Genomic DNA, 21109 nt, shown 5'->3' with positions numbered 1-21109 from the left:
CTAGTGGTAGCATGAGACGGAGTCCAAAACCCACACAAGTGGCTCTGGTAGTGCAGCTCATCCAGGATGGCACATCAATGCGAGCTGTGGCAAGAAGGTTTGCTGTGTCTGTCAGCGTAGTGTCCAGAGCATGGAGGCGCTACCAGGAGACAGGCCAGTACATCAGGAGACATGGGGGAGGCCGTAGGAGGGCAACAACCCAGCAGCAGGACCGCGACCTCCGCCTTTGTGCAAGGAGGAGCACTGCCAGAGCCCTGCAAAATGACCTCCAGCAGGCCACAAATGTGCATGTGTCTGCTCAAATGGTCAGAAACAGACTCCATGTGGGTGGTATGAGGGCCCGACGTCCACAGGTGGGGGTAGTGCTTACAACACCGTGCAGGACGTTTGGCATTTGCCAGAGAACACCAAGATTGGCAAATTCGCCACTGGCGCCCTGTGCTCTTCACAGATGAAAGCAGGTTCACACTGAGCACGTGACAGACGTGACAGAGTCTGGAGACGCCGTGGAGAACGTTCTGCTGCCTGCAACATCCTCCAGCATGACCGGTTTGGCGGTGAGTCAGTCATGGTGTGGGGTGGCATTTCTTTGGGGGGCCGCACAGCCCTACATGTGCTCGCCAGAGGTAGCCTGACTGCCATTAGGTACCGAGATGAGATGAATCCAATTGAGCACATCTGGGACATCATGTCTCGCTCCATCCACCAACGCCACGTTGCACCACAGACTGTCCAGAAGTTGGCGGATGCTTTAGTCCAGGTCTGGGAGGAGATCCCTCAGGAGACCATCCACCACCTCATCAGGAGCATGCCCATGCGTTGTAGGGAGGTCATACAGGCACGTGGAGGCCACACACACTACTGAGCCTAATTTTAACTTGTTTTCAGGACATTACATCAAAGTTGGATCAGCCTGTAGTGTGGTTTTCCACTTTAATTTTGAGTGTGACTCCAAATCCAGACCTCCATGGGTTGATAAATTTGATTTCCATGGATAATTTTTGTGTGATTTTGTTGTCAGCACATTCAACTATGTAAAGAAAAAAGTATTTAATAAGAATATTTTATTATTTCAGATCTAGGATGTGTTATTTTAGTGTTCCCTTTATTTTTTGAGCAGTGTATATAGATACACGACCGTTCAAATAGTTTGTGGTCACCTAGAAATGTCCTTCTTTTTGAATGAAAATCACATATTTTGTCCATTAATATAACATCAAATTGACCAGAAATACAGTGTAGACATTGTTAATGTGGTAAATGACTATTGGAGCTGGAAATGGCTGATTCTTTTATGGAATATCTACATAGGCGTACAGAGAGACATTATCAGCAACCATCACTTCTGTGTTCCAATGGCATTTTGTTTTAGCTAATCCAAGTTTATCATTTTAAAAGGCTAATTGATCATTAGAAAACCCTTTTGCAAGTATGTTAGCACAGCTGAAAATTGTTGTTCTGATTAAAGAAGCAATAAAGCTGGCCTTTTTTAGAATAGTTGAGTATCTGGAGCATCAGCATTTGTGTTTTCGATTACATTACTGAAAATGACCAGAAACAAAGTACTTTCTTCTGGAACTCGTCGGTTTATTTTTGTTCTGAGAAATGACGGCTATTCCATGTGAGAAATTGCCAGGAAACTGAAGATCTCGTACAACACTGTGTACTACTCCCTTAACAGAACAGTGCAAACTAGCTCTAACCAGAATTGAAAGAGGAGTGGGAGGCCCCGGTGCACAACAGAGCAAGAGGACAAGTACATTAGAGTGTCTAGTTTGAGAAACAGACGGCTCACAAGTCCTCAACTGGCAGCTTCATTAAATAGTACCCGCAAAACACCAGTCTCAACATCGACAGTGAAGAGGCGACTCTGGGATGCTGTCCTTCTAGGCAGAATTGCAAAGAAAAAGCCATATCTCACACTGGCCAATAAAAAGAAAAGTTTAAGATGGGCAAAAGAACACAGACATTGGACAGAGGAACTCTGCCTAGAAGGCCAGCATACCGGAGTCGCCTCTTCACTGTTGACTTTGAGACTGGTGTTTTGCGGGTACTATTTAATGAAGCATTTCCACTGCTCCAGAGTCCAATGGCGGTGAGCTTTACACCACTCCAGTCTACGCTTGACATTGTGCATGGTGATCTTAGGCTTGTGCGCAACTGCTCAGCCATGGAAACCCATTTCATGAAGCTCCTCACGAACAGTTATTGTGCTGACATTGCGTCCAGAGGCAGGAAGGTAGTGAGTTTTGCAACTGAGGACAGGCGATATTTATGTGCAACACACATCAGCGGTCTGGTTCTGAGAGCTTGTGTGGCCTACCACTTTGTTGCTGAGCCATTGTTGCTCCGAGATGTTTCCACTTCACAAAACAACGCTTACAATTTACTGGAGCTACTCTAGCAGGGTATATATTTGACGAACTGACATGTTGGAAAGGTGGCATCCTATGACGGTGCCACGTTGAAAGTCACTGAGCTATTAAGTAAGGCCATTCTCCTGCCTGTGTTTGTCTATGGAGATTGCATGGCTGTGTGCTTGATTGTATACAACTGTCAGCAACGGGTGTGGCTGAAATAGCAGAATCCACTAATTTGTATATATAGTGTATGTATACAGTGCATTCAGAGTATTCAGACCCCTTGACCTTTTCCACATGAGGCTAGAAGATTGACACACCTGTATTTGAGTTTCTCCCATTCCTCTCTTCTCCCTCAAGCTCTGTCAGGTTGGATGGGGAGCGTCACTGCACAGCTATTTTCAGGTCTCTCCAGATATGTTAGATCGGATTCAAGTCCGGGCTCTGGCACGTTAAGGACATTCAGAGACTTGTCTCGAAGCCACTCCTGCATTATCGTGGCTGAGTGCTTAGGGTCGTTGTTCTTTTGGAAGGTGAACCAGTTTGAGGTCCTGAGTGCTCTGGAGCAAGTTTTCATCAACGAACTCTCTGTACTTTGCTACGTTCATCTTTCCCTTGATCCTGACTAGTCTCTCAGTCCTTGCCACAGAAAAACATCACAGCATAATGCTGCCACCCTATGCTTCACCATAGGGATGGTGCCAGGTTTCCTCCAGGCGAGACGTTTGGCATTCAGGCCAAAGAGTTCAATCTTGGTTGTAACATAACAAAATGTGGAAAAAGTCAAAGGTTCCGAATATTTGTTGAATGCACTGTACGCTATATAACACGATAACTCTATGGAGTGTTTTCATTGGCTCATGTTACCTTTAGGAACTCAAGTTCGGACTCGTCAGTACTCATCGTGGAGTTATTCACATGTAACCGTAGCAATTCCTCCTTTAGGTAAGGCAAGGCTCTTTTCTCCATGACGCTCTTGGCAACGTACTGGTCTGGTCGATAGTAGTTCCTCCCATAAACCTTTGGAAAATATCAGATCAAATTTAGTCATCACTCAACTATAACATTTCTAGAGCTAATATTACAAAATATTTACCATGGATGGGCATTTGAAATGATTTTACTATTCAAATAATATAATGACATTTTTATGACAGTCAAAATGTGTAATAATAATAAGCTTTTTTTTTTGCTCTTGACTCTCGACCAATCAGAATGACGCAAATGCACAAGGCAGAGGAAAAACAGCGAACATTCTGCTTTTCTCCGGTAGTTTGGCTAAAAGCAACAGTGAGAAGAGAAGTCCGATTTTCCATGATTCTCTTACAAAAAGGTTTTCTGGAGTGTTTTGCATGGATCCGTGTCATGCCATCATGTCAGGGCAGCCTGGAGGTCTAAATGTGCAGACACAAGAGTAGCTCAACACACCCTTAAAAAAACATTCAAAAGTTTGTTTTATTCAATTCAGAATTTTAAAAGTCATGGAATATCCTTTCAGGTAAAAATGGCACAAAGATATGTTTATTTAATTCAGACAGCTTTTTCATTGCTAACCTCTAAAAGTCTAAGCCTTTAGGGGGGGGGGGGGGGGGGGGTTCTACTAAGCTAACACATGGAACTATTTTAGGCTGGTCACACCATGGATCATTAAGTTATTTGATTTTGAATTTTAGGACCCCCTGTATGTTTATTTTTTAATTGTTTGATAAAATATTGAATTTGGCCTTTAATATTGTAGCCCATAGAAACACATTGAATACCACATTCATAAATGGCAAAAAGGAAGTCAGTAAAAAATAATACATCATAAGGGTTTTGAAGTGTCATTTTTTTATCTAGGAAATATTAGAAAGCTCAGGGAAAAAAATTGCGGGGACACATTTAACCTCTTAAAATTGCCACAAAACTACCTCCATTCATTTGTATGGGTTAATAACAGACGAGTCCCATGATACTTGTGGGGGACGTAGAGCAGAACAGAGAACACCGCCCTCCCTGTGAGTCTCCCCTTTCCACAATGGGGTCATATTAGTTTGTAGCCCAAACGGTTTGGACGGCACAGACAAAAATTGGCACATCGGCGATACCGAATACAGAAGAGTCCCGTGACACTTGTGCGTGTCGTAGAGCAAAACGGAGAACACCATTGTGTTTGTGAAAGTCGACTCTTTCCATGTAGTGGTTATTAGGCACATTCTGATGCTACAGATGTTTTCCTGAGAAGATTGTCTGGATGTGCCCTGGGCTGACAAACAGCATTGTAGCCTGTCACTTTCCACCCAGGATGCGGAAACCCGAAATGGGCGGATGCGGTGAATTGAGATGCGGCCCATTCTGCAGCTATCGCTAGCTTAAACTGAAGGATTTTGATGGGGATTTTTAAAATTATGCTCATTAATTTGACACCCGGGTGCGCCAATAAACTCCTAAGGATTAAAATAGGGCAAAAAAATGTGGCTCCAAAAATGAAAACTCTTTCAAGTAATGTAATACTAAAATCCGTATAGATATCCGGATATTTAATTAACTGTGCACAATTCTGCCCAGCCGTAGTATTTATAAGGTAATATCTATTTACAATACCAGTCAAAAGTTTGGACACCTACTCATTCAAGGGTTTTTCTTTATTTTTGCTATTTTCTACATTGTAGAATAATAGTGCAGACATCACAACTATGAAATAACACACATGGAATCATGTAGTAACCAAAAAAAAAGTGTTAAACAAATCAAAATATATTTTACATTTGAGATTCTTCAAAGTAGCCACCCTTTGCCTTGACGACAGCTTTGCACACTCTTGACATTCTCTCAACCAGCTTCATGAGGAAAGCTTTTCCAACAGTTTTGAAGGAGTTCTCACATATGCTGAGCACTTGTTGGCTGCTTTTCCTTCACTCTGCGGTCCAACTCATCTCAAACCATCTCAATTGGGTTGAGGTTGGTTGATTGTGGAGGCCAGGTCATCTGATGCAGCACTTTATCACTGTCCTTGGTCAAATAGCCCTTACACAGCCTGGAGGTGTGTTTTGGGTCATTGTCCTGTTGAAAAACAAATGACAGTCCCACCAAGAGCAAACCAGATGGGATGGCGTATCGCTGCAGAATGCTGCCGTAGCCATGCTGGTTATGTGTACCTTGAATTCTGAATAAATCACTGACAGTGTCACAAGCAAAGCACTCCCCCACTATCACACCTCCTCCTCCATGCTTCACGGTGGCAACCATACATGCAAGAATGATCTGTTCACCTACTCCGCGTCTCAAAAATCTTAAATTTGGACTCATCAGACCAAAGGACAGATATCCGCCAGTCTAATGTCCATTGCTCATGTTTCTTGGCCCAAGCAAGTCTTCTTCTTATTGGTGTCCTTTAGTAGAGGTTTCTTTGCAGCAAGTCAACCATGAAGGCCTGATTCACACAGTCTCCTCTGAACGGTTGATGTTGAGGTGTATCTGTTACGTGAACACTGTGAAGCATTTAGTTGGGCTGCAATCTGAGGTGCAGTTAACTCTGATGAACTTAGCCTCTGCAGCAGAGGTAACTCTGTGTCTTCCTTTCGTGTGGCAAACCTCATGAGAGTCAGTTCCATCATAGTGCTTGATTGTTTTTGCGACAGCACTTCAAGAAACTTTCAAAGTTCTTGACATAATATGGACTTGTTTTTTTTACCAAATAGGGCTATCTTCTGTATACCCCCTACCTTGTCACAACACAACTGATTGGCTCAAACACATTAACTATAGAAATTCCACAAATGAACTTTTAACCAGACACACCTGTTAATTGAAATTCATTCCAGGTGACTACCTCATTAATCTGATTGAGATAATGCCAAGAGTGTGCAAAGCTGTCATCAAGGCAAAGGGTGGCTACTTTGAAGAATCTCAAATATAAAATATATTTTGATTTGTTTAACACTTTGCTTACTGCATGATTCCATATTTGTAATTTCATAGTCGATGTCTTCTGCAATGTAGACAATAGTAAAAATAAAGAAAAACCCTTGAATGAGTAGGTGTATAACCAGAGATACTGTATAACCATATAACTCAAATAAAATGTATGAAATACCTCAGGCATACAGTCTCCATACTCTGCTTGGAGAGCCAAGGCACCCAGATATAGGCCTGTCTCTTCATGGCAGGCCAACCTGTCCTCCAGTATATCCTTCCTCAGCTGTAGGTAGTACTGGTGACGAGTCAGTTTGTGCCTGCCAAAAACCCACAGTCACACACAATTTGCTTCCATGGAGAAAGCAGTGGACAATCTGCAACATTGCCTGACCTCTATGAATTCCATCGGCCGACATTGAATACAATACACTGTAAGCACGAGCGGATGCGAGGTACTTACAAAAGGAGAGAGATGTCGTGGACAAAGAATTTCACCCTGAAGAAAAGGACAAACGTGGAGGTAGGCACTTTCTTCCAACTGTCGGGGGCGACCTTGGAAATCTTTGTGTCATTTTCCAGGAAGAAAAACTCATGGTCTAAAACCGAGAGGTAAAAAGGAAGAGTGACATTTTTAACACGCAAACCATGTAAAGACAACTTACAACAAAACACCTCAATGAACTGTTTCCCAGTAAACGACATGCAATATTTGTGCATTACCATCAATGTAAGCAAGGCCAAAGTAGAAGTGCTCCACCAGGTTGGAGTGGGCAACAATCATATCAAAGACATCCCCTCCTCCTGACTTGACGTCGCACTTGACCAGGATGCTCTGTCCGTTTGGCATGACCACACTCAGCTCCCTCATAGAGGAGGGAGACTTCCCTTTCTTTGACTGGTTTAAGAGACAGAAAGAGAGTGATTCATGTGAAGACCGACGGATGACAGTTGGGCTGATGATAAAAGGCATTTGATGTAGCTCTTGATTTGAAAAAAGTAGTTTCACCTTTTATTTAACTAGGCAAGTCAGTTAAGTACAAAGTCTTATTTATAATGACGGCCCACCACGGGCCAAACCCGGACGGCGCTGGGCCAATTGTGTGCCGCCCCTATGGGACTCCCAATCACAGCCGGATGTGATGCAACCTGGATAAGAAGAGGTGGTGAGGCCTGACCTGAGCAGGCCAGACCACTAGCCGATGATAAAGCCATAATTACCACAATGGATCCGGGTAGCTCCAAGACAACCAGAGGCTCGTCTAACTTTCGAATGAACTCAGGACCCATATCCTGCAGAAATAATGAATCGAAACATTAAGAGCTACTAAAATGTCAACCCGATATTTCACACGACTCACTATGATATCATACCTTGGCTTTCTTTTCATTAAGGCTGACCGTGGACTCGTTTAGATATGTGTATGGTACAGGTCTGACGCTGCCACGGCGAAAGCCATCCAGGTACGGGCTAGAGGGGCTACGTGACTGATAGCTGCAGTAACTCTCTCTGTGACGTGACCCTTGGGGAATTCTGGGAAAAAGAAAAATACAGATTACAGGGATGAAAATCTTTAACTTATTGTCCATAGACAGTTGGGTGAACTATCCCTTAAAAAAAAAAAATATATATATATATATATATATATATATATATATATATATATATATATACATACATACTTGTAAAGCTGATAATATGTGTATTCCGGTCAAAATGTGCCTTTTGTTGTTTGAAAGGCGACTGCTGGGTTCTTACCCTCTGCTGAGCTCAGCTTGGAATGTTGGGGTGCTTCTGTTTCTCAGTGCCCAGGTGGAGTTATGGTACGAGGCACTTCCTGAGAGACTGTGAAGCCGCTCTCTGACCATCTGACTCCGGTCAGTAAGTTGAGGACCAATCTCAGCCATGGACACATGATCAACCTAGAAAACACAATAGAATGACAGCTGATGAATTAGATAAGTTGCACTGACCTATCCTTAAAAATAACCATGTCTCAAATCAATATGATCTCAATTGAAGCCCAGCTGTAGATTGTAGCCAAGATAGAGTTGCAAGCAGCCAGTATTGTCACAATATGGAATAGAGGCCAATTTATTTCTAGAAAATGTGACCCTATAATGTCAGTGTGCTGGTCAGCACATGGAGTGTAGAGTGACAGCTATACTGACTACAGGTGCATTGCCTAAACCAAAAAGGGAATGTGGGTGACTCACAGAGTCCCTGAAGACATCTTGTACTAGCTGTCTGATGAGCTTCTCTGGTAGGGGCAGTTGAGCAGCCTTGATGTGCTGTTCACAGGTCTCCAGCACGGTCACAAGATCTGCTCGTCTGTGGACCGTGTCCTCACACATACTCAGCAAGAGGTTGTTCAGGTTGTCACTCAGCTGAATGGGCTGGTTTTGAGGTAGTTGATAATCGACGGACCAGAAGAGGGTCATTCCAAGGGAATATACAATCATCTGAAGAAAACAAAGAGAAGAACAGGGCAACAGTAAACATGCCGGTTATTCGGTGCTAAGAGGAGTAGCGTTCTAAGTGTTTTTCACTAAATTCTAAATCCATCATGGGTCCCTGAGGCAAATTTGTTCCTTGTAAGGAGAGGGACCTATGTACCGCATTTCATGACTTTAGGTCAAACGGGGTGTGGGCGTGACCTTACAAAGTTTGCATTTTCAATCGCATGTTATCTGGTCAGTGTAATTTTGTAAACCGTAAGACGCATCATTCACCCAGGCTTCGTCAAAATCGGACTTGCGCTGTCTGAGACACTGCGTGTGACGAACATACAAGCTAACTGACAGAGACAGATCCAAAGCACTGTTCCTGAGTAAAATCGTTCCTGAGGAATTCATGCAAAGCCAAAGGTCGAGAACCAAAACAGTGGCGAGATGTCACGCCAACGGAGACCATCGGAGTTGGCCATAAAGTACAGACGGATATGAAATGGGATTATGCAGTGAGATGCGATGACGTTGCGATCAGGGGTTCATTGAGCACCTTCTCCGAGGCCGTCCTGCTGGAGGCAGCGTGCCCCTCCTGTACCTCTGGAGCAGTGAAGGAACCAAGGTTCTCTGACCGGGGACAGCTCTTGAAAGCAAGGTTCCCAGTGGCTGACAGCAGCACTGAGCCAGGGCTCAGTACACTGCACATGTTACCAGGACCTGTCGAGAGGACAAAAGACAAAACTATTAGAAGTAGAGCATGACGTTGTGTTGCCTGCCCTTCCCAATCATCTCGGGTTTGAGGCCTATTTCTTCTCATGCATAAAGATGCATATGCAAAAACAAGTCATGGGATATGAAAGTCAGCTCAGCATAATGCCACTTATGGAGGACTGCAAACATCTGACACACGTGGGCGTGAACAATCCCTTTAAGGTCAAAAGATCCTGCCGGTGTGTATTATCATGGGTCCGGAAAAGCATATAAATATGTCTAGGTACCTTTGTGAGAGATTTCCATTAAGGCCTCGGCGGTGCCCAGTAGCAGACACCATACCTCATCCTCCTCCAGAGGTGACCCCCGGGCCTCCAGCACCTCCGTCAGGGTCACGAACGTGCCCATCCTGGGGGGGACACAGCCATGGGTAGATACAGTCATATATTATCTAAATAATTTTTCGCAATGCCTGCCTCAAAACGCTGTAATAGCTTAATATGAGCAATACATGTTGTTTCATCATAGACTCTGTGACAGAATGTGCAAGGCCGTTGTTTGGAGTACAATGAAAACTGTTGAACGCACAAAACCTGATTGTTTCCATAAATCATTGAAGAGTGTCCACACAACCCTATTATCTAATTGCTTAAACCATTAGCTCAAAGTGATCTTTTTCTTTGACAAGACAGAGATACTAGGAGAACAGTAAATTTGGTCCATTTAGACAAGTAGCTATGGATGATTATCTACAATGAGTGAGGTGATCGATCGGACTAAAGGGCTCATGCAAAGCAATACCGACGCCCCCTCCCCTTCTCTAGCCACCTGTTCATCCCCACCCCCCTCTCCCTCTCTCACACGTGCACACCAGTGCTTTCACACAGTGAGCTTTCAGTTTGCCATGTAATAGGCTTCCGCAGAGCCTAGAGGATTTGCTCTGATATGGCTACTCTCTGTGCCTTTCATTTGTCTCCCTCTCGTCACCAAGGTGACTGTGAAGCGTTACAATGAGACGGGACTGTGGTAGCATCCGGCTGAGATTCTGTGACTCATCAAATGACACTGAACAAAAATAGAACATGCAACATGCAAACCATTTCAACGATTCTTTCGACATGGGGCCGTGATTTATCACGCTGGCGCAAAAAGATGGCGGCGGATGAACGACACGACAACGGGCCTCAGGATCTTGTCACGGTATCTCTGTGCATTCAAATGGCCATCGATAAAATTGAAATTGTGTTCGTTGTCCGTAGCTTATGCCTGCCCATACCATAACCGCACCGCCACCATGGGGCACTCTGTTCCCAAGGTTGACATCAGCAAACCGCTCGCCCACATGACGCCAGACACGTGGTCTGCGGTTGTGAGGCTGGTTGGACGTACTGCCAAATTCTCGAAAAAGGATGTTTGAAGCGGCCTATGGTAAAGAAATGAACATTAAATTATCTGGCAACAGCTCTGGACATTCCTGCAGTCAGCATGCCAATTGCAGGCTCCCTCAAAATTTGAGACATCTGTGGCTTTATGTTGTGTTACATTACTGCACATTAAAGAGTGGCCTTTTATTGTCCCCATCACAAGGTGCACCTGTGTAATGATCATGCTGTTTAATCAGCCTCTTGATATGCCACACCTGTCAGGTAGATGGATTATTTTAGCAAATGAGAAATGCCCAGTAACGGATGTAAACTAATATGCGCACAGAATTGGAGAGAAATAGGCTTTTGGCGCGTATAGAACATTTCTGGAAACTTTTATTTCAGCTCATGAAACATGGGACCAACACTTTACACTTTACATGTTGAGTTCAGATCTTTGTTCAGTATAAAACCTAATGTTAGAGGGATACTGGTTCACTTTTCTCCAAGTTGTGAAGTTATACACTGACTGTGTGATGAGTGTAGCTACATGAATGTAGCTATATGTCATCCCTGAAAATCAAAGGATATACGGTACTATGATCCAATAAACGTCAATGCTTTAATTGGTAGTCTAGCAACTCTGGTTCCTGCAGGTAGAGACATGTCTACAAAATATATAGGAAGTGATTTGTGGTGACGTCATCATCACAGTTATACCATAAATGTGTACGGCTTTGTTGGTGTTGTGAGTCAGGGATAACAAAATGGGTATTCATACTAAAAGACTGAGCTGAATCCTTCAGAAAGTATTCACACCCCTTGTCTTGTTCCACATCTTGTTGCACAGCCTAAATTCAAAATGCATTGAATACAAAACACGACACACAATAACCCATCATGACAAAGTGAAAACATGTTTTCAGGAATGTTTGCAAATGTATTGAAAATAAAATTGGAAAAAAAAACAACAACTAATTGACATTACCCTTCACACCACCTGAGTCAATACTTTGTATCAGCACCTTTGGCAGTGATGACAGCTGTGAGTCTTTCTGGGTAACTCTAAGGGCTTTCCACACCTGGATGGTGCAACATTTGCCGACTTTGTTTAAAAATAATTATTTAAGCTCTGTCCAACTGGTGTTGATCATTGCTAGACAACCAATTTTCAGGTCTTGCCATAGATTTTAAATTACATTTAAGTCAGAACTGTAACTCGGTCAGTCAGGAACATTCCTTGTCTCTTGGTAAGCAACTCCAGTGTAGATTTGGCCTTATGTTCTAGGTTATTGTCCTGCTGAAAGGTGAAATCACCTCCCAGTGTCTGGTGGAAAGCAGACTGAACCAGGTTTTCCTCTAGGATTTTGCCTATGCTTAGCTCCATTATTTTACATTTTTTATCCTAAAACACTCCAGTCCTTAAAGATTAGAAGCATACCCATAACATAATACAGCCACCACTATGCTTGAAAATATGAGGAGTGGTACTCAGTAATGTGTTGTATTGGATTTGTCCCAAACATAACACTTTGTAGTCAGGACAAAAAGTGAATTGCTTTGCTATATTTTTTGCAGTCCTACTTTAGTGTCTTGTTGCAAACAGGATGCATGTTTTGGAATATTTGTATTCTGTACAGACTTTCTATTTTTACCTCTGTCAGTTAGGTTCGTGTTGTGGAGTAACAGTGTTGTTTATCCATCCTCAGTTTCCTCCTATCAAAGCCATTAATTGACTATCGCACCATAGCACTCAACTGTCATCATGAAGTGCTTTGAGAGACTAGTCAAGGATCATATCACCTCCACCTTACCTGCCATCCTAGACCCACTTCAATTTGCTTACCGGCCCAATAGATCTACAGACGAAGCAATTGCCACCACACTGCCCTGTCCCATCTGGACAAGAGGCATATCTATGTAAGAATGCTGTTCATTGACTATAGATCAGCATTCAACACCATAGTACCCTCCAAGCTCATCATCAAGCTTGATTACTTGGTTCTGAACTGCGCCCTGTGCAACTGGGCCCTGGACCTCCTGATGGATCGACCAAATGTGTTGGCAGGAAACAACACCTCTTCGCTGATACTCAACACTGGGGCCCCATAATTGTGCGTGCTCAGTCCCCTCCTGTACTCCCTGTTCACCCATGACTGCGTGGCCAAGCACGCCTCGAACTCAATCAAGTTTGCGGATGACACAACAGTAGTAGGCTTGATTACCAACAACGATGAGACAGCCTACAGGGAAGAGGTGAAGAGGCTCTGTGAGTATGTTGCCAAGAAAATAACCTCTCACTCAATGTCAACAAAACTAAGGAGATGATTGTGGACTTCAGGAAACATAAGAGGGACCACCCCCCTATCCACATTGACGGGACCGCATTGGAGAAGGTGGAAATTGAGAGCATCCTGCCGGGCTGCATCACCGCCTGGTACGGCAACTGCACCACCCACAACCGCAATGCTCTCCAGCGGGAGGTGCGGTCTGCCCAACGCATTACTGAGGGCAAACTTCCTGCCCTCCTGGACACCTACTGCACCCGATGCCATAGGAAGGCCAAAAAGATCATCAAAGACATCAACCATCCCAGCCACTGCCTGTTCACTCCACTATCATCCAGAAGGCGAAGTCAGTACAGGTGCATTAAATCTGGGACAGAGAGACTGAAAAACAGCTTCCATCTCAAGGCCATCAGATTCCTAAACAGCCATCACTAGCACATCAGAGGTGGCTACCTATAGACATAGATTAGGAATCACTGGCCACTTTAAGGAAATGGAACACTAGCCACTTTAATAATGTCTCCATATCTTGCATTACTCATCTCATCTCAATTGCACTCTATACTATCTTGGTCACTTCAATTGTGTGTAAATATTGCATCACCCATCTCATATGTACATACTGAATTCTATACTATGCCACTGTATCTTAGTCCAATGCCACTCTGACATATATGTATATATTCTTAATCCATTCCTTACTTAGATTTCTGTGTATTTTGGGTAACTGATACATATTACTGCACTGTCGGAGCTAGAAGAACAAGCATTTCGCTACACCTGCAATAATATCTGATAATCACGTATGTGACCGATACATTTGATTTGGATTTGAACTCTTAACTGTTTTAAAGTTGGCCTCGTGGTGAAATCCCTGTGGTTCCCTTCCTCTCCGGCAACGGAGTTAAAATATGCCTGTATTTTTGGAGTGACTGGGTGTATTTTATACACCATCCAAAGTGTAATTAATAACTTCACCATGCTCAAAGGGATATTCAATGCATGGAGAATTTTTTTTTATATATATATATATATATATATATATATATATATATATATATATATATATATATCAACCAATCGGTGCACTTCTTCGAGAGGTATTGGAAAACCTCTCTAGTCTTTGTGGTTGAATTTGTGTTTGAAATTAACTTCTAGATTGAGGGACCTTACAGATAATTGTATGTGTGGGGTACAGAGACGAGGTAGTCAGTAACAAATCATGTTCAACACGATTATTGCGCACAGAGTGAGTTCATGCAAATTATTATGTGACTTGTTAAGCTCATTTTTACTCCTGAACTTATTTAGGCCTGCCATAACAAAGGAATTTAATACTTATTGACTCAAAACATTCCCGCTTTTCATTTCTTATTTAATTTTTTTTTTTTAATCCACTTTGACATTATGGGATATTGTGTGCAGGCAAGTGACAAAAAAATAATCTAAATTTAATCCATTTTAAAGTCATACTTTAATGCAAAAAAAGTCATACTTTAACGCAACAAAATGTGGAAAAAGTCAAGGGATGTGAATGCTTTCTGAAGGCAGAGTACCACTGTTGGATCCACGTCGTCAGAGTATTCACAGGAAACGTCACGCTGCGGAAGGTGTGAAGAAAATATTGTATGTTTACCACAGAATGTGTTACACAACAAAATGAGACTTGAATGAATCATGAATTCCATCTCTATGTGAAGTATGAAGTTCAGAGAAGTGTTTATGCATACAAAACCCCCCACATATGCTAAAAAATAGAGAAGCAGTACAAAAACATGGAACAGAAGGTTTAGAGAACATTTAATTGGATGCCAAATAAGGATTTAGAACAAAGCAATCTCATATCTGAAGAGCACATACAGTGGAAAGAAAAAGTATGTGAACCCTTTGGAATGATTTGGATTTCTGCATAAATTAGTCATATAATTTGATCGGATCTTCATCTAAGTCACGACAATAGACAGTGTGCTTAAACTAATAACACACACAAAGTATTGTATTTTTCTTGTCTATATTGAATGCATAATTTACACATTCACAGTGTAGGTTGGAAAATATGTGAACCCCTAGATTAATGACTTTTCCAAAAGCTAATTGGAGTCAGGAGTCAGCTAACTTGGAGTCCAATCAATGAGACCAGATTGAAGATGTTGGTTAGAGCTGCTCTGCCCTATAAAAATAAAAACAAAAATCACAAATTGTGAGTTTGCTATTCACCAGAAGCAATGCCTGATGTGAACCACGCCTCGAACAAAAGAGATCTCAGAAGACCTAAGATTAAGAATTGTTGACTTGCATAAAGCTGGAAAGGGTTACAAAGGTATCTCTAAAAGTCTTGATGTTCATCAGTCCATGGTAAGACAAATTGAGAAAGTTCAGCAATGATGCTACTCTCCCTAGGAGTGGCCGTCCTGCAAAGATGACTGCAAGAGCACAGTAAGAAGACTCCTAGAGTGTCAGCTAAAGACTTACAAAACTCTCTGGAACATGCTAACATCTCTGTTGACAAATCTATGATATGTAAAACACTAAACAAGAATAGTTTTCATGAGAGGACACCACAGAAGAAGCCACTGCCGTCCAAAAAAAAACATTGCTGCACATACGAAGTTCGCAAAAGTGCACCTGGATGTTCCACAGCGCTACTGGCAAAACATTCTATGGACAGATGAAACTACAGTTGAGTTGTTTGGAAGGAACACACAACTCTATATGTAGAGAAAAAATGTCACAGCACACCGACATCAAGACCTCATCCCATCTGTAAAGTATGGTGGAGGGAGCATCATAGTTTGGGGCTGTTTTGCTGCCTCAGGGCCTTGACAGCTTGCTATCATCGACGGAAAAATGAATTCTCAAGTTTATTAAACATTTATTAAACATTCCCAACTGTGAATGTTTACACGGTGTGTTCAATAAAGACATGAAAACGTATAATGGTTTGTGTGTTATTTGTTTAAGCATACTGTGTTTGTCTATTGTTGTGATTTTGATAAAGATTAAATCTACTTCCTAATAAATTGGTCTATTTTCACCCATGCGGTATTGTAAACACATCATTCGTGTCCGGTGTGTGCTTGTTTGCCCATAACCTGTTTTAGAGAAATGTAATCATTGAATATTGTAAGAGCTTTCATTGTCTGTTTATATTCCCTCTTTATTCATCCTATGGTTCTGACTTGTTGTACAGGGAGTACACTGTAAGAACGGCCCACGTTCTGAATTCTGTCACTGTACATTTCAAAAGTGCTGAACAAATAGTTTTATTGTCTATGTCCGTCATTGCTCACTCATTAATCTCTTCATCGAAATTACGGATTGCCTCTTATCCGCTTGTCGCCCCTTATGCCATAGTTTGTACATTTAAATTGTTAGTAGAAACCACAGTTGTTTAAGCAAGTCAGACACATCAGCTATGTTCTTTAAAAGGCAGTAAATGAGGCTTAATGAATGGTGAATGAGTTTCTGTGCACCGTTTGTCACCGTTATAGTGCAATTAAATGTATTGTTTGTTGTTGTGTAGGGGCTTTGCTGGCATGCATCACACATTTATTTTATTTGCCCCACCAAGATTTACATGCTAAAATCGCCACTGCTAGCAAGCTAGCCAACATTAGCTAGTTAGCTTAGTCAGTTAACCCACTGTTCCCCGGACACCGAAGACGCAGCCCCCGCACCTCTCTGGTAGGTTAGACTACTGCAATGCTCTACTTTCCGGCTACCCGGATAAAGCACTAAATAAACTTCAGTTAGTGCTAAATACGGCTGCTAGAATCCTGACTAGAACCAAAAAATTTGATCATATTACTCCAGTGCTAGCCTCTCTACACTGGCTTCCTGTCAAAGCAAGGGCTGATTTTAAGGTTTTACTGCTAACCTACAAAGCATTACATGGGCTTGCTCCTACCTATCTCTCTGATTTGGTCCTGCCGACACGTACGCTACGTTCACAAGACGCAGGCTTCCTAATTGTCCCTAGAATTTCTAAGCAAACAGCTGGAGGCAGGGCTTTCTCCTATAGAGCTCCATTTTTATGGAACGGTCTGCCTACCCATGTCAGAGAAGCAAACTCGGTCTCAACCTTTAAGTCTTTACTGAAGACTCATCTCTTCAGTGGGTCATATGATTGAGTGTAATCTGGCCCAGGAGTGGGAAGGTGAACGGAAAGGCTCTGGAGCAACGAACCACCCTTGCTGTCTCTGCCTGGCCGGTTCCCCTCTTTCCACTGGGATTCTCTGCCTCTAACCCTATTACAGGGGCTGAGTCACAGGCTTACTGGGGCTCTCTCATGCCGTCCCTGCAGGGGGTGCGTCACCTGAGTGGGTTGATTCACTGTTGTGGTCATCCTGTCTGGGTTGGCGCCCCCCCCCCCAACTTGGGCTGTGCCGTGGCGGAGATCTTTGTGGGCTATACTCAGCCTTGTCTCAGGATGGTAAGTTGGTGGTTGAAGATATCCCTCTAGTGGTGTGGGGGCTGTGCTTTGGCAAAATGGGTGGGGTTATATCCTTCCTGTTTGGCCCTGTCCGGGGGTGTCCTCGGATGGGGCCACAGTGTCTCCTGTCCCCTCCTGTCTCAGCCTCCAGTATTTATGCTGCAGTAGTTTGTGTCGGGGGGCTAGGGTCAGTTTGTTATATCTGGAGTACTTCTCCTGTCCTATTCGGTGTCCTGTGTGAATCTAAGTGTGCGTTCTCTAATTCTCTCCTTCTTTCTTTCTCTCTCTCGAGGACCTGAGCCCTAGGACCATGCCCCAGGACTACCTGACATGATGACTCCTTGCTGTCCCCAGTCCACCTGGCCATGCTGCTGCTCCAGTTTCAACTGACCTGAGCCCTAGGACCATGCCCCAGGACTACCTGACATGATGACTCCTTGCTGTCCCCAGTCCACCTGGCCATGCTGCTGCTCCAGTTTCAACTGTTCTGCCTTACTATTATTCGACCATGCTGGTCATTTATGAACATTTGAACATCTTGGCCATGTTCTGTTATAATCTCCACCCGGCACAGCCAGAAGAGGATGGGCCACCCCACATATGCTCTCTCTAATTCTCTCTTTCTTTCTCTCTCTCGGAGGACCTGAGCCCTAGGACCGTGCCCCAGGACTACCTGACATGATGACTCCTTGCTGTCCCCGGTCCACCTGACTGTGCTGCTGCTCCAGTTTCAACTGTTCTGTCTTGTTATTATTCGACCATGCTGGTCATTTATGAACATTTGAACATCTTGGCCATGTTCTGTTATAATCTCCACCCGGCACAGCCAGAAGAGGACTGGCCACCCCACATAGCCTGGTTCCTCTCTAGGTTTCTTCCTAGGTTTTGGCCTTTCTAGGGAGTTTTTCCTAGCCACCGTGCTTCTACACCTGCATTGCTTGCTGTTTGGGGTTTTAGGCTGGGTTCCTGTACAGCACTTTGAGATATCAGCTGATGTACGAAGGGCTATATAAATACATTTGATTTGATTATTATTATATTATTATTTTGATTTGATTCAAAGGGGTTTGGTTAAATGCGGAAGATACATTCAGTTGGACAACTGACTAGGTATCCTCCTTTCCCTGGGTGGGGATAAAGCTAGCTTGGCTGTGCTGCTGACTGCTGTTGAGGTTACAAGTTTCTCAACTTTCAAAGAGAATTACAGATCAGAACATATTCAAATGAATCAGTCATGTTGGATTCACATCTCCAACTCAACCAAAAATCTAAATTAAAGAATAGGATTAGACCTAAATCAAACTTAAGTTTAATTTAAGTTTAATTTGATTTAACTAAGATTTTGGTTGAGGTGGAAACGTGAATCCAACATATAAATTATTAATTTGTAGACAAACTGGAATTGATTTTTATTCTTCAATTTGGACATACATTTGAACATAAAGGCATGATAACTGGCTATATGTATGCTGTCATTTCATTTAAAACACAAAATATTAAAATCTATTGCCCAATAATTTAATTCATGGGCTAAAATGACGTAACATATCTGCTTCACTAAAGATAAAATATCTTTAGGTTGAGATCATGCCTACCAGGCTATTGTCAAGAAGCTGTTGCCATTCAACTGTTAACTACCTAATGGAAAGCTAAACCTACAATTAACTCCTAATAACATATCGGCATTCACTCATTGGCTGTGGTACGGAACTTCTACGCATTCATAGAATACCACATTTGTGTAGAATAGATGTAGGTCTATATTTTTTTCGGAATTATATCCAATTAAACCCACAACTTTACCTTAATTCATTCGATATCTGAAGTCCCTCTTAATTTCTTCAGAATACTTGCAGCTCGAATGTAATCCCCTCAAGCATCACATGGCATTTCACCTGTGGCTGTGCTCTCCATCGGCAAATTTTTCTAGCCTATCAGACGACTTTTCATCTATCCATCTATAATTCCAGCACACTACAGAGCGGAAATAACACATTTCTCCATCGCATATAACGTTCTGTACTCACACCTAATTACATGTCCATACTGTGTTTCTGTTAATTTGGACTATTTTTAGACTCCAGCTATAAGAACTCAATTGGATTACGCAGCAGCAGTGTGACAAGTGGCAAGGCAGAGAGCAACCAATTGGTGTGGCCAAGTACTCTGTGCAAGATAAACTGTAGCTAATGGTCGCGCTCCCTTGCTCAGAATTTACATGCATCAACCAATGGTTGCGTGCGACGTCATCAACTGTGTAATCGATTGACAGATTGCGATAATATATGATGTGGTTAGCTGATACCTTACCTGATAAATACCTTTATAGGCGTTGTAAAATCTGGCAGGAGTCAGTAACGCCTGGGCAGAGGAACACGTTGAACAGTGAGGTGAAAGGTGAGACAAGTATGTTCTGCTCAGTTCTACTAACACAAAGTATGTTAAAAAATAGGCTTCAAACATCAAAAGAGCCAACTCCCCTCTCTCTCTTTTCTGTATTTCTTTCTCTCTCTTCTCTCTCTCTCTTTCTCTCTCTTACACACACACACACACACACACACACACACACACACACACACACACACACACACACACACACACACACACACACACACACACACACACACACACACACACACACACACACACACACACACACACACACACACACACACACACACACACACACACACACACACACACACACACACACACTCAATCAATTTCAATTTAAGGGGCTTTATTGGCATGAGAAACATATGTTGACATTGCCAAAGCAAGTAAAATAGACAATAAACAAAAGTGATATAAACAATACAAAATGTACAATACACATTGCAAAAGTTCCAAAATAATAAATACATTTCAAATGTCATATTATGTCCATATGATGTGCAAATAAACATAAATATAGGTTGTATTTACAATGGTGTTTGTTCTTCACTGGTCGCCCTTTTCTTATGGCAACAGGTCACACATCTTGCTGCTGTGATTGTGGTATCTTACCCAGTAGATATGGGAGTTTATCAAAATTGGATTTGTTCTCAAATTCTTTGTGGGTCTGTGTAATCTGAGGGAAATATGTGTCTATAATATGGTCATACATTTTGCAGGTTGTTAGGAAGTGCAGCTAATTTTCCACCTCATTTTGTGGGCAGTGAGCACATAGCCTGTCTTCTCTTGAGAGCCAGGTCTGCCTTCGGCGGCCTTTCTCAATAGCAAGGCTATACTCACTGAGTCTTTACATAGACAAATATTTCCTTAATTTTGTGTCAGTCACGTAGTCAGGTATTCTGCCATTGTGTACTCTCTGTTTATGGCCAAATAGCATTCTAGTTTGCACTGTTTTTTTGTAAATTATTTCCAATGTATAAAGCAATTATCTTTTTGTTTTCTCATGATTTGGTTGGGTCTTATTGTGTTGCTGTCCTGGAGCTCTGCGGGGTCTGTTTGTGTTTCTGAACAGAACCCCCAGGAGCAGCTTGCTTTGGGGGCTCTTCTCCAGGTTAATACTCTGTAGGTGATGGCTTTGTTATGGAAGGTTTCTCCCTCTCTCTCAATTCAAGGGCTTTATTGGCATGGAAAACATATCCCTCTATATTCTCTCTCGCT

The 21109-nt window shown here is 42.6% G+C and overlaps 1 protein-coding gene across 1 annotated transcript in view; it reads right to left on the bottom strand.

Moving 5' to 3' along the window:
* Positions 1–19607, bottom strand: part of frmpd2 (FERM and PDZ domain containing 2) — a 52617-nt gene extending 33010 nt beyond the window's left edge. Inside the window, exons 1-11 of the mRNA XM_046356638.1 lie at positions 19301–19607; positions 9701–9822; positions 9256–9419; positions 8472–8717; positions 8014–8177; positions 7629–7788; positions 7476–7547; positions 6978–7152; positions 6718–6853; positions 6436–6574; positions 3228–3380 (exon numbers count right to left, since the gene is read on the bottom strand). Of these exons, the coding sequence (XP_046212594.1) occupies positions 3228–3380; positions 6436–6574; positions 6718–6853; positions 6978–7152; positions 7476–7547; positions 7629–7788; positions 8014–8177; positions 8472–8717; positions 9256–9419; positions 9701–9821 (1530 nt within the window). The 5' untranslated portion in view covers position 9822; positions 19301–19607. The remainder of the gene's footprint in view (positions 1–3227; positions 3381–6435; positions 6575–6717; positions 6854–6977; positions 7153–7475; positions 7548–7628; positions 7789–8013; positions 8178–8471; positions 8718–9255; positions 9420–9700; positions 9823–19300) is intronic.
* Between the last annotated feature and the right edge of the window lie 1502 nt (positions 19608–21109).

This window comes from Oncorhynchus gorbuscha, linkage group LG07 (genome assembly GCF_021184085.1).
Source record: "Oncorhynchus gorbuscha isolate QuinsamMale2020 ecotype Even-year linkage group LG07, OgorEven_v1.0, whole genome shotgun sequence".
Lineage (NCBI taxonomy): Eukaryota > Metazoa > Chordata > Actinopteri > Salmoniformes > Salmonidae > Oncorhynchus > Oncorhynchus gorbuscha.
Note: the sequence above shows the minus strand (reverse complement) of the source record. Positions and strands in the feature narration are given on the sequence as shown.